General features: G+C 31.2%; 2 protein-coding genes and 1 non-coding gene across 3 annotated transcripts; 1 reads left to right on the forward strand and 2 right to left on the reverse strand.

Moving 5' to 3' along the window:
- Window positions 1-447: 447 nt before the first annotated feature.
- LOC114268478 (transcription factor MYB1) lies at window positions 448-2777 on the reverse strand. Its single transcript, XM_028209666.2, has 3 exons — window positions 2451-2777; window positions 1935-2064; window positions 448-1061 (listed from the first exon to the last, which is right to left on the reverse strand). The coding sequence occupies exons 1-3, from the start codon at window positions 2569-2571 to the stop codon at window positions 554-556; spliced, it is 759 nt and encodes a 252-aa protein (XP_028065467.1). The 5' UTR covers window positions 2572-2777; the 3' UTR covers window positions 448-553.
- Window positions 2778-10124: 7347 nt separating this feature from the next.
- Window positions 10125-11219, forward strand: LOC114268491 (putative NOT transcription complex subunit VIP2). Its single transcript, XM_082868625.1, has 3 exons — window positions 10125-10541; window positions 10616-10794; window positions 10917-11219. The coding sequence occupies exons 1-3, from the start codon at window positions 10241-10243 to the stop codon at window positions 11079-11081; spliced, it is 645 nt and encodes a 214-aa protein (XP_082724751.1). The 5' UTR covers window positions 10125-10240; the 3' UTR covers window positions 11082-11219.
- On the reverse strand, window positions 10461-10541 carry LOC114268503 (small nucleolar RNA snoR35). Its single transcript, XR_003631275.2, has one exon. It is a non-coding gene; the product is annotated as a small nucleolar RNA snoR35 (small nucleolar RNA).
- Window positions 11220-11600: the final 381 nt, after the last annotated feature.

The raw sequence follows: 11600 nt of genomic DNA on the forward strand, positions 1-11600 counted from the left end.
AATGGAGTTAGCAGTCACAAAATGAAGGCAAAGGAAACTATCCACCATTTTCTCAGAAAATACACTGTTCTGGACATAGATGGGTTGAGGACACTTGAGGGCATTATAGACATTTTAATGTTTGGCTTTGATGACATCAGCTTTTTCTGTGAAATAAATAAACGGAAGTCAACAGAAGGGGGAATCTTGACATTGTCAGATAAAGTAGGGGAGGTTATTGTAATTATTCAAACTACAGGGGAGGTAAATGTAATTTACCCTACTTTTTTTAATCAAAAAGTCAATGCCAAACAAATTAATCTCAGTTGGTTGACCCAACCACCACAAGACTAATCAAGATGTGTGTTTTAATCTCTTTTTTGTTTTCTAATTTATTTATTGAAGATTGTGAAATCAGTGACCTCTCAAGACCCTTCTTGTATGGGCTTTAATTAGACACAACAAGAGTTCACAAAAGCTTGCCTAAATCAACTTTAATTGCCTGGAAATTAACTTGTACAAAATACTAAAAAGCATTTTAAAAATATGAAAATATAGCTAATAATCAAATCAATCATTTAAGAAAATCCCAGAGATCCAAATTACAAGTCAAATTGTCAATCCAATCACTTTGACCTCCTTCAGCAGAATTGTCACTAGCCGCCAACATTGACGTTGTAAGTTCTTCAGGCAGCCACGGCACTTGAAAGGGCTCTTGATCAGCTGAGCCATACATGGACCATGAAATTTCACTATTCATTTCCATACTGTCGAGTACGCCGCCATCCAACCATGGTGGTGCTCCACAATCCCCTAGCAATGATGCTGGAGGTGCCTTTGGGAAATTGCCTTCAGTTTGAATGTTTTCTGTATTGAAACTTTTGCCCCTTGGGAAAAGTAGGTTTCTTGAGAAGGTCCTAGGCTGGGGTTTGAAGATGTTATTATATTTCATGGGTTTTTTATGAGCCTTGGCTCGTTCCTCCTCTCTTTGAGCTATCATTTTCTTATGCATGTGGGTGTTCCAAAAGTTTTTCACATCATTAGGGGTTCTTCCGGGAAGTCTGCCTGCTATTAGCGACCATCTATTTATACATAAAAGGTAAATATATAGAAAATATAACTTTTAAATGTACACAATAAAAATGCAGGATTGAATATCATAATAGTTTAGGACTAATTACCTCAATGGTCTCCTATACTTCATTTATTAATCTTTTAAATCTGTTAATTTAATATCTAAATTACAAAATATAAGTTTAAATGGTCTCCAAAGCTCACACCACCTAAATTAATTAATGAAACTTATAGTATTTTCGATATTTTACATAAAACCATCAAAAGGACCAAATACTTACATGGTCCATAAAATTTGCAATTTATTGCATTTTAGTATTAATTTTTTGATTTTATTACATTTTTTTCTTTTTTTGTAAAATTTTAAAAAATATCTCACCCGTTAATCTAGGCGGTGTGAGCTTTGAGGATCATTTGAACACATTTAATAGTTGGACAGACTAACATTATAAAAAATTAAGGTTTTAGAAATAAAAAAATTAAGAATAAAATTATTTTTTAAGGGCTAAATATTTTTATAACAAAAAGTGTCATTATTATATTTTTTGTAACAAAAATTACACATTAATGATGAATTATTATTCTTTTGGGATTAAAATTTATGTCTCAAAACAAACCCTTTTAGGACCAAATTATTTTATACCTAAAAGTGTATTTATTAGTCACATAGAACTTTGTTGCTAAAAATCTTATTTTTGACTTTTCATAATGATCTTTTATCGATTATCCTTACGACAATAGAAATTGGTCAGCAAATATTTTTTCTAACAAAATTTTTATTTTTAGGGATCAAAAAATTTAATTTTTAAAACTTTTATATGTTGTAATGTGAATGAATAAAATTTTAAAAATTAGAGACTAAAAGATGGAATTGCACTTGCCTGTTGCCTAACAATTTATGAAGCTTGATGATGAGATCAACTTCATCGAAGGTAAAGTTTCCTCTCTTTATATTTGGCTTCAAATAATTCAACCACCTCAATCTACAGCTTTTTCTACATCTGTTCAAGCCTGCAAAAATAAAAAATAACAAACAACAAAAATTATGTATTTGATTAGATGATTTGATGAGAAAAATAGAAAGAGAAAATGATATAGAAAGAAAAAGAAAAGAATTAAAATGATTTGAATTCCAAGTTATGTTTAGTTGAGTTGGAAAGTGAAAAAAGAAAAAGAGCCAAAAGTGAATCTGAAAGACAAAAAATGGGATTGCATTTTCCTCTTACTTTTTTTTCATGTGTTTTTTTATTATAACCAAACAAAAAATGAGATTACATTTCATTTTTTTTTTTTCATTTCTCTCGTCAAATTCTCTAATTAAACACAGTTTAACATAATTTAGATAGATAACCAAATCCCCATCTCTCTCCCTCACACTCTTTCTGTCTCATATTTACCTGCTCTGAGAGGAACTTGGTGCCAAACTCCTTCTCCATACTTTTGAATGCAGTTCCTAAGAAGGAGATCTTCTTCCCGAGTCCAAGCACCCTTTCTCATTCCTAAACGAACCCCTTTCATAGCCTACGTAAGAAGTTTGCGTGTGATGTGTACCTAACAAAAGTGTACTATTCACTCCATCACTCGACCTTATTATGTGTAGGGATAACTACATGCATACATGTAAGTAGGAGAAGGAGAAAAAAAAAATCAATACAAGGGGGTACTCTATCATGGGCACATTTGCACTTTTTATATGTAGAACCGGTCTCGGGCTAAGGCCATTGAAGCCTATGCCTTAAGCCCTAAAAAATTGATCCAAAATAGGGCTCATAAATTTGAAAAAGTATTATAGTATATTATAAATATAAATAGGTTTAAATTATTTTTGTTGTTTTAGGACCAATCTAAAAGACCCAAAATTATTGTGTTGAGCCGATATTTGTTTATAAGTGTGGTTCGACCCAATTGAAATTAAAATATATACAAAATGTTGGAAGTCTTTGAATGAGAAACATTACATACACATACAAAATGTTAATGGCCCAAAATAGGGCCCCTACTTTTTTCTTACCTTATTTCTTTATCAGATTTTAGTAGAATAACTAAATTTGTCCTTTTTTTATTTTAGTTATTTATTTATTTTTTATTTTTTTACTTTTTTTGTTTTTCAAATTTTAGTGGAAGAAACAATTAATACAATCTCAATTACATTTATACACAACATATTCAATAAACAACAACGCAATCACACTCATAAATAACATATTCAATAAATAACAATTAATTCAATATATATTCAATACATTTTAATTGAATAAATTTTTCCTAATTTTGGTAACTCTTTTTTTTTTTGGGTATAAATACATTTTGATATCTGTTTTGGTATCAATCGACGGTAGTGATACGAAACAGGCATTTTTATTTATTTATTTATTTTGTGAATATAGACCTCCGTTTTTGCTTCTCCTTAGGCTCCTAAAAACTCAGGACTAGCCATTTTTTTATATTGGTATTTTTTTTTCTCCTTCTCCCACCGGCATGTAATTCCTCTCTCTCTCTCTCTCTCTATATATATATATATATGCATATTTACTGGTCTCGTTTGGGAAGTTGGCTATTTTAGTAAGTATTTTAGTTTTTAACTATTTTAATAGCCTAAATTTTTTTTTATTTGAAAAGATGATTAGATTTTTTTTGTAATTGGATGTGATATTTATGAGAGAAAAAATAAAATAATTATGCGTTTGATATGACATTTTATCTTATTGACAATTTTAACCTATTTTATTTTTTATTTTATTTTTGATAACTCAGGATGTCCGTGAGGGACTAATCCCACCGTCCACTAGCGGAGGCCATTTAAAGCCAGAGCAAAATTTCGTATAGACTGACCCAACACAATGATTAATAGCACCTAAGAGGTTTTGAACCTGAGACCTAAAGAAAAACAAACTCTTAAGTTTCATGCTTATACCACTAGGCCAACTTTGGAGTTTTTTTACCTATTTTATCTTTTTGTAAATTTTAACCTAAAAAAAAATAATCCCAGACCCACGTCCCAAACGGGGCCACTATTTGACGTGCATGTTTTATAACCACAAAAGGGTTTGAACCTCCAATTCAAAGATTGCGTTCACTTTTGCTTCTTCACCAAGGTGGAGTTTTGTCAAAAATAAAAAATAAAAAATTAAGAAAGTTAATATGTAAATAAGTCATTTTCAATTTTTTTTTTTTTCTCTCTCTCGGTTGAAAGAATTAAATAATAATTTTTTTAGTAAAAAAACAAACATGTGTCATTGTTCATCATCGTGACCAACCATTAAGAAAGTATGTCACTGTTTAAGTCACTTCAATTTATGTCATTATCATGAACAAACCTCTGTTCAATGTTTACCTACATGCATACGCATTATGCTTTCTTTTTCTCTTTTTCTTTTTCTTTTTATTTTTTATTTTTAATTTGAGTGTGATATTAAGAAATTAAACTATAAAATCCTTTTTAAGTATTTTTAGCATAAAATTGTTTCATGTAAGATAATAGGAAATAGTTATTACGCAGCCTGCTTGTCATCACAAAAAATTGTTTTGTGATAAAAGTTTCGAATTTTTTGTTATGATTTTTTTTTATAGTAAACAAAAAATAATATCTTTTGTAAGAGAAAATTTATGTCATAAATTTATGTGGTGTAACTACGAACAAGCATGTAATATGTACTTTTCAAGAACGTGCATAGTAAAGTTCACAAAAAAAAATAAATAAATAAATAAAAAATGTGCATAGTAACCTTTCTCAGATAATGACTAAAATAATTTAATAATAGAGATTTTTTTTAAGATCCCTGATATTAAAATTTTATAACATAAAGAATACTCAATATTTTCATAATGGGTGTTTGGGAACCCACTTTTGAGGCTAAAATAGCCTCAAACATATTTTAAGCAAAAAAGTCTCAAAAATTCTCATCCAACGATTTGTATTAAAAAAAAAAAAGAAAAAAGAAAACAAGAAAAAAAAAGAACAAAGCCGGAACAGTGGCAGTCCTACACTGTCATGACAGTGTATAGGCTGAAAATTGTGGCAGCCTAGTCTTTGAGGCTAAAATGACGATTTTACCTCTTTAAATTAATTTTGAAAAATGTGAGATTGGGGACAAAGTTGTCATTTTAACTTTAAACATCATTTCAACACATTTTTCAATACAACAACTCAAATAAAAATCTAATCCAACTTTCCAAACACAAAAACTAAAATAGCCTACAAAATAGCTAAAAAGCCAAAAAAGTCTCTAAAATAGTCACTTCCCAAACACCCACAATGTCCAAGGTTCTTCAATATCGATCCAGAGAAAATTTCAAATTTCTCTGGACACATCACAGAGAAAATCCAAATTTCTCTGGACAACAATGAGGACTAGTGCTCTACTTTAGAGAATATTGGGTTGGTCTAGAGAAATTCTTAGAGAATTTCATATATACACTACAAGAAAAGTAGGCTTATAAGACGGAACTATTTGCGACGGCACACTTGCCGTCTCAAAAAGTCACTTTTTGCAACGGCAGAAAATGCCGTCTAAAAAAAGCAGAGTATTAGCGACGGTACAATTTGCTGTCTCAAAAAAAGAGAGTATTTGCGACGGTATTTTCTGCCGTCGCAAATACCCTCATTTTTTGAGACGGTATTTTCTGCCGTCACAAATACCCTCCTTTTTTTGAGACGGCATATTCTGCCGTCGCAAATACTCTGTTTTTTTTAGACGGCAGAAAATGCCGTCGCAAAAAAGTGACTTTCGTGTTTTTTTGTTTTTTGTTTTTAGTGAATATTTTTAAAATTTTAAATATATTTTTTAGATGCACCTTACTTAGATGTATCTAAAAAATAAAAAATTTATGAAAAAATATTTTTAAAAATTAATAAATACATAAAAATACAAAAAAAAATGCATTGAATTATTGTATTTTTCTTTTTGTATTTTTGGTATTTAGTGAATTTTTATTTTTACAATTTTTTTACTTTTTAGGTGTATTTTATGTTAGGTGTGTCTAAGAATTAAAAAAATTACTTAAAATATTAAAAAAATTCAGTAAAGACAATATAACACGGAAAACAAGAAAGTGTAATTTTCTCAAAAGAGTTTTTGGAAAACTCTAACCTAGCATAGTGATCATATATATACAGTCACAAAATGGTTTGAATAAATTCAACGGTATTTTTTTGTCGCAAAAAAAATTAAAAAAAAACGATGTCGTCTTACTCTTTTGATATAACATTTCTCTTTTCATTAATTTTTTCATCTTCCTGTCTCTTTGTCTTTATCTCTGTCTCTTCTCTTTATCTCTTTCACTCATCACTCTTCTTTCTCTATCTCTCTGTTTCTCTCTCTCCTTTTCTCTCTGTGTCTCTCGCCTATCTCTCTTCTCTCTATCTCTCTCATCTGTCTTCTCTCGCTCATCTCTCTTCTCTCTCTTTTATCTTTCTATCTCTCTCTATCTCTCTTCTCTCTCTGTCTCTCTCTTTTTCTGTGTCTCTCTCTCGCTTATCTCTTTTCGCTCTATTTCTCTTTCTTTTTGTCTATCTCTCGCTCATTTCTTGTTTCTTTCTCTTTTCTATCTCTCCATCTATCTCTCTCTCTCTTTCTCTCTCTATCTCTTTTTCTGTCTATCTCTCTCTCTCCCTGTCTCCCTCATCACTTTTCTATTTCTCTCTCTCTCTGTCTGCTTGTCTATTTGTCTATTTCTCCCTCACTATGTTCACCTTGCTCACTCACTCTCTCTCTCTCTCATCTTCTCTATTTATCGAGCTCCTTCTTGATTTATCGATCTACTATAAGAAAATACACTTTTAGCAACCACTTTGTCTCTCTCTCGTTCATCACTATGTCTCTGTCTCTGTCTCTATCTCTTTTATTTATCTGTCTCTCACAAAATTAAAATATTTTTAAAATATTTAAAATATTTAAAAAATTGATTTGAATTAAGTTTTGAAAAGAGCTTTAAATTATGTGTTTGGTTATGAGTTTTGAAAAGTGATGATTATATTTTGAATTGAGTTTTGAAATATGGATGTAGAATTATGATTTGAAAGCTTAAAACAAACACCATACTTAAATCAATGGGTGGAACTATGACCACCATCACTACTGCCACTACTACTACCATTACCTCTCATCCACCATCGCCACTCCATTTCCTCTACCACTACCACAACTTCACCACTAATCTCCTTCGCCGCCGCCGCCGCCACCACCTCTTATCCACCACCTTCACTGTCGCTCCCTTTCATCTACCACAAAAAATTAGTTCATGATTTTTAGCAACAAAAAAAAAAAAAAAAAATGAGCCGCGAAAAAATATTTTTTATTAAAATATTGCCCCTACTTCTTCAAAATAAAAAAATAATAATAATTTTTTCATTAAAATAAAAATGAAACAAATAAATTTTCAACCTTAGTAATTAAAAAAAATGAAAAATCAAAAAAAATTCATTAACTACAAAAAAAATAAATTTATTTTAACCAAAAAAATTTCATTTTCCAGCTCACTAATTCTCCAATTTCTTTTCCCCCTTTTGTTTCTCACGATCTCAAATCATCAATCCCCAATCCCTTAAACCAAAAATTCCCAATTTAAAAAATCCCCCGAAAATTACCTCTACTTCTACCAAATAAAAAAAAAATTTATTAAAATAAAAATGAAACAAATAAATTTTCAACCTTAGTAACTAAAAATAAATAAAAAGAAAAAAAAGTTTCATTAGCTAAAAAAATAAAATAAAATTATTTTAATAAAAAATAAATAAGACGACATATATCCTAGCTCTCCTCTTCATTTTCTTTTTCGTTTTCCCGCTCTTTCTAATTCCCCCCTTTCTTTCCCCCCTTTTGTTTCTCACTCACGATCTCAAATCCCCAATCCCCAACCCCTTAAACAAAAGAAGAAAGAGTAGAGACAGAGGAGCATCGACCTGGCCTAGCGAAACTAGCCGCCTGTGTGCTGCTGCTGAGTGCCGACCTGGGTGCCACCGCTGACCACCAACGTGGGTGCTGCTATTGACCATCGACTTGGTTGACCACCGACGACCACCAAAAATCTCCGTATGTCGTTCTTTATCCGTGAATCGCCGATCACCGAAAATCTCCCTTTATCGTTCTCCCTTTGTCTTCAACTCTTTGCATAGGTCTGTTTTTCTCTTCAACTCCCTCTTCTGTAATATGTATATGTGTATATATATATATTGAAGCCTATGAAATGTTGGAATATAAGTCCCTTCATTTTATGCTTTGAAGGTGTTCGATGATTTGCTGGTGTTGAAATGGTGAATTAATGATCTGGGATAGTTAATATTTACAAAGATCCTAAATTTTGAACTCAGTATAAAGAATTTCCATGACAAAAATAATGAAGGCACTTGAATCAATATTTATGTTAAAAGAATTTGAATCAATATTTATGTTAAAAAGGATTTTTTAATTTTTTTTATCTTTATTATGTTTCTCAGGGAAATCAAGTTCTGTGGTTTTTTTTTTTTTTTTTTTTTTTTTTTTATCTTCATAATCTGTAAATTAAGAACTGGGTTTGTTCCCTTGAAATCTAGTTCTGGGTTTTGGTTTGATAGTTGATTCAATACTTTTGCAATTATGATCTGTTTATAAATATTAGGCCATTATGATGGCCACTTCAATTCCAAATTTGATGTCTACTATTTCCATGTGTGTGTGTTTCGTACTCCTCTTACTTCCATATCTACACTTGAAAATTGGGGGTAACTTCCATTATGTGTTTTTCCTTTGAATTATCTTCGGTCAATCTACATTGTCCTCTGTAATTTAAAGTAACTATCTAAAAGGTAATTGATTGTAATATTTTTTCATTTGAAATTATTCGTGTTCGGCTACACATGTGAAGCAATAGATGTAGTGTTTGTTTTATTTTTTTGTGGGTTTTGGACTGGGTTTACACGTAATTGTTTATGTCGGTACTCGAAGGGGTTATTTTGGTCGACACGTTGTGTGATTGTCGGTACTCAAAAGTTTGCAAAATTAGAATTTTAAAGTGGCTTTTTTTTTTTTTTTTTTTTTTCCGGGTGAAGGTGGGAAAGATGGGGCAACTGTATTTGTATCCATTCCCTTATCTAGTTTTAATGTTTTACGTAACGGATAAAATTCAAAACTATGATTATTGGATTGAACATTTTTGCCGACAAGTGTGCAAACATATTTCTGAAATTAATGGAGCATTTTGTGCTTTAAAAAATAGTTACTGAGGAACTTGAGCATTTCCAACAAGCCTGAATTAAAGGGAAAGACAACAAGCATATGCATTATTATTTTATTGATTAGGATTAGTAGGGGGGTGTCAGGATGCACTTTAGACATTTATTTGCTTGTATAAATATAAATATATGGGAACATGAATGTTAATTATCAATTGCATTGATGACAATCTATTGATTATGTATATTATGAACTCAATGCTGCAGTCACAGTGAGATTCACAGTTTAAAGATTTGAAACCTTAAATATGTTGTGTCACTGTAGAATTAATTGAAGGCATAGACCTCTCGGCAATATTTTGAAACCATATTAGATCGGCTAGTTCAACCGATGAACCCATTCACTAGTCATATTTTTGGACGGTAAAATATGTGTTTGCAAAAATCGGCAAAACACATGTTCCAACCGGTGAAGTGAACCACCATAGCACCACATTCCTTTGAACACATTGGTAATATAAATTATTTGTTACATTAACTTCATTTTCCATTAAACACAAGATTAATTAACGTTCTATGTATGTATAAATTTATGTATTTGGTTAACATATTTACATAAATATGTGTATCCTAAAATGTAAAAGTAGTTTAAATAAATGTTTCTTCTTTATTTTTTATTTTTTATTTAAATATATTTTTCTTGTTTTCAACTCATCCATCCTTTTCAGTTTAATGTGGAAGTTACAGGACTTGGCCTTGTAATACATCAGTTTCTTATCCAACAAGAAATGCAGAAAGGTAGGGCTTAAAACATATCCACTTTTTATATGGTTTCTTGCTATGTTGTATGGAGCAATCTCTAGCATGTATAGTTAAACTATTTATGGAGGGTGATTGGAAGACCATCTTACATCTTTATTTTATTCTTTTGTTTTTTGGCTATCAAGATACAAATCTATTTATAAAGAGGACCACAAAAATTTGGAGATAAATTGTTCTGGATTGATAATTTGGGCATTCACTCAATTCCCTTTAGTTATGTTTAGTTCTACATGTATCCTCTATTTGTCTCACTTGAGTCTTGCATTTTTTGTATGCCAATTGTTTGGTCTTGGTTCTGAGCTTTGTGAATGCTTACTGTTATATCTAAACTTGGACCACAAGTGGCATGATTTATATGGTCACATGCATATTCCTGGTGCTTGTAAAATTTATCTAACTTATCTGCAGTCATCTCTGAACGGATCAGCTTCAAATCTTCCAGACAGTACTGGGCGTTCTTTTGCTACATCTTTTTCTGCTCAATCTGGTGTAGCCTCCCCTGTTTTTCATCACACAGGTGAGTTGATTTTGCTGAGTATTGCTCTATATTTTCCATCAGATTTTATATAATATAGAAATTTCCTTTTACAGGAACTATTCAAGGGCTACATAACCTTCATGGGAGCTTTAATGTTCCCAACATGCCTGGCACACTTGCATCTAGAAACTCTACAATAAATAATGTTCCTTCTAGTTGGGTTCAACAGCCTACTGGAAGCCTTCCTAGTGGACGTTTTGCATCAAACAATCTCCCTGTTGCTCTTTCTCAGGTATGTGTTAGTTTTGCACATATTTATTAGTTGGTATTTTTCATTCACTGGTGTTTCACTATGTTTGCTAAATTAATTTCTTTCCTGATCTCTACCCAATTGTGTATTGTTTTGTATTGCAGATATCCCATGGAAGCTCACATGGTCATTCAAGGGTGACAAATAGAGGCGGAATGAGTGTTGTTGGTAGCCCTGGATTTAGTAGTAGCGCAAATGGAGTTGGTGGTTCCATTCCTGGAATCATGAGGGAAATTTTTGTTTTTGATTTACGTTATTTTGAATTGTGAACAACTTTATGTATTTAAACATTGTGTATGTATTATGCAATATTATGTAGTGGGATAATTTTGCTAATGTGTTGTAATGAATGAATGCAAGAATATTTGTATTATGAATGAATTGTTATTTTTATACTGGAATTTTTATATTATTATGTAATTATTGATTTTTTTTAAATTATTTTTCATTTAATACAGGTAATTTTCATATTTTTAATAATTTTATTGTAGTTTTGTTTTTTTTTTTTTGATACGGCACCACATTGCCGTCGCAAATGATATTGGTAGAGTTGAGACAAGTTTTTTGCGACGGTATTCTTTGCCGTCGCAAATAATCGGCACATTGTGCTGTCCCAAATATTTTTTTAGCGACGGCATTATTCCGTCGCAATAAAAAAATTTTGGCGACGACATTTTTTGCCGTCGCAAATAACACCTTTAGTGACGGCAACATAGTGCCGTCTCAAAAAATTTTAGATTTTTTTCATATTAATGGCGACGGAAAAATGCCGTCGCAAAAAGACAACT

Source organism: Camellia sinensis, chromosome 1, assembly GCF_055761805.1.
Source record: "Camellia sinensis isolate YWXY chromosome 1, ASM5576180v1, whole genome shotgun sequence".
In the NCBI taxonomy this organism is placed as follows: domain Eukaryota; kingdom Viridiplantae; phylum Streptophyta; class Magnoliopsida; order Ericales; family Theaceae; genus Camellia; species Camellia sinensis.

Coding starts and splice junctions, on each gene's coding strand:
- LOC114268491 (XM_082868625.1), top strand. CDS start 10,241: ATGTTTAGTTCTACATGTATCCTCTATTTGTCTCACTTGAGTCTTGCA. Junction 10,542..10,615: donor CCCTGTTTTTCATCACACAG/GTGAGTTGATTT, acceptor TTCCTTTTACAG/GAACTATTCAAGGGCTACAT. Junction 10,795..10,916: donor TCCCTGTTGCTCTTTCTCAG/GTATGTGTTAGT, acceptor TTTGTATTGCAG/ATATCCCATGGAAGCTCACA.
- LOC114268478 (XM_028209666.2), bottom strand. CDS start 2,571: ATGAAAGGGGTTCGTTTAGGAATGAGAAAGGGTGCTTGGACTCGGGAA. Junction 2,065..2,450: donor CCAAGTTCCTCTCAGAGCAG/GTAAATATGAGA, acceptor TTATTTTTGCAG/GCTTGAACAGATGTAGAAAA. Junction 1,062..1,934: donor CATAAATTGTTAGGCAACAG/GCAAGTGCAATT, acceptor ATGTATAAATAG/ATGGTCGCTAATAGCAGGCA.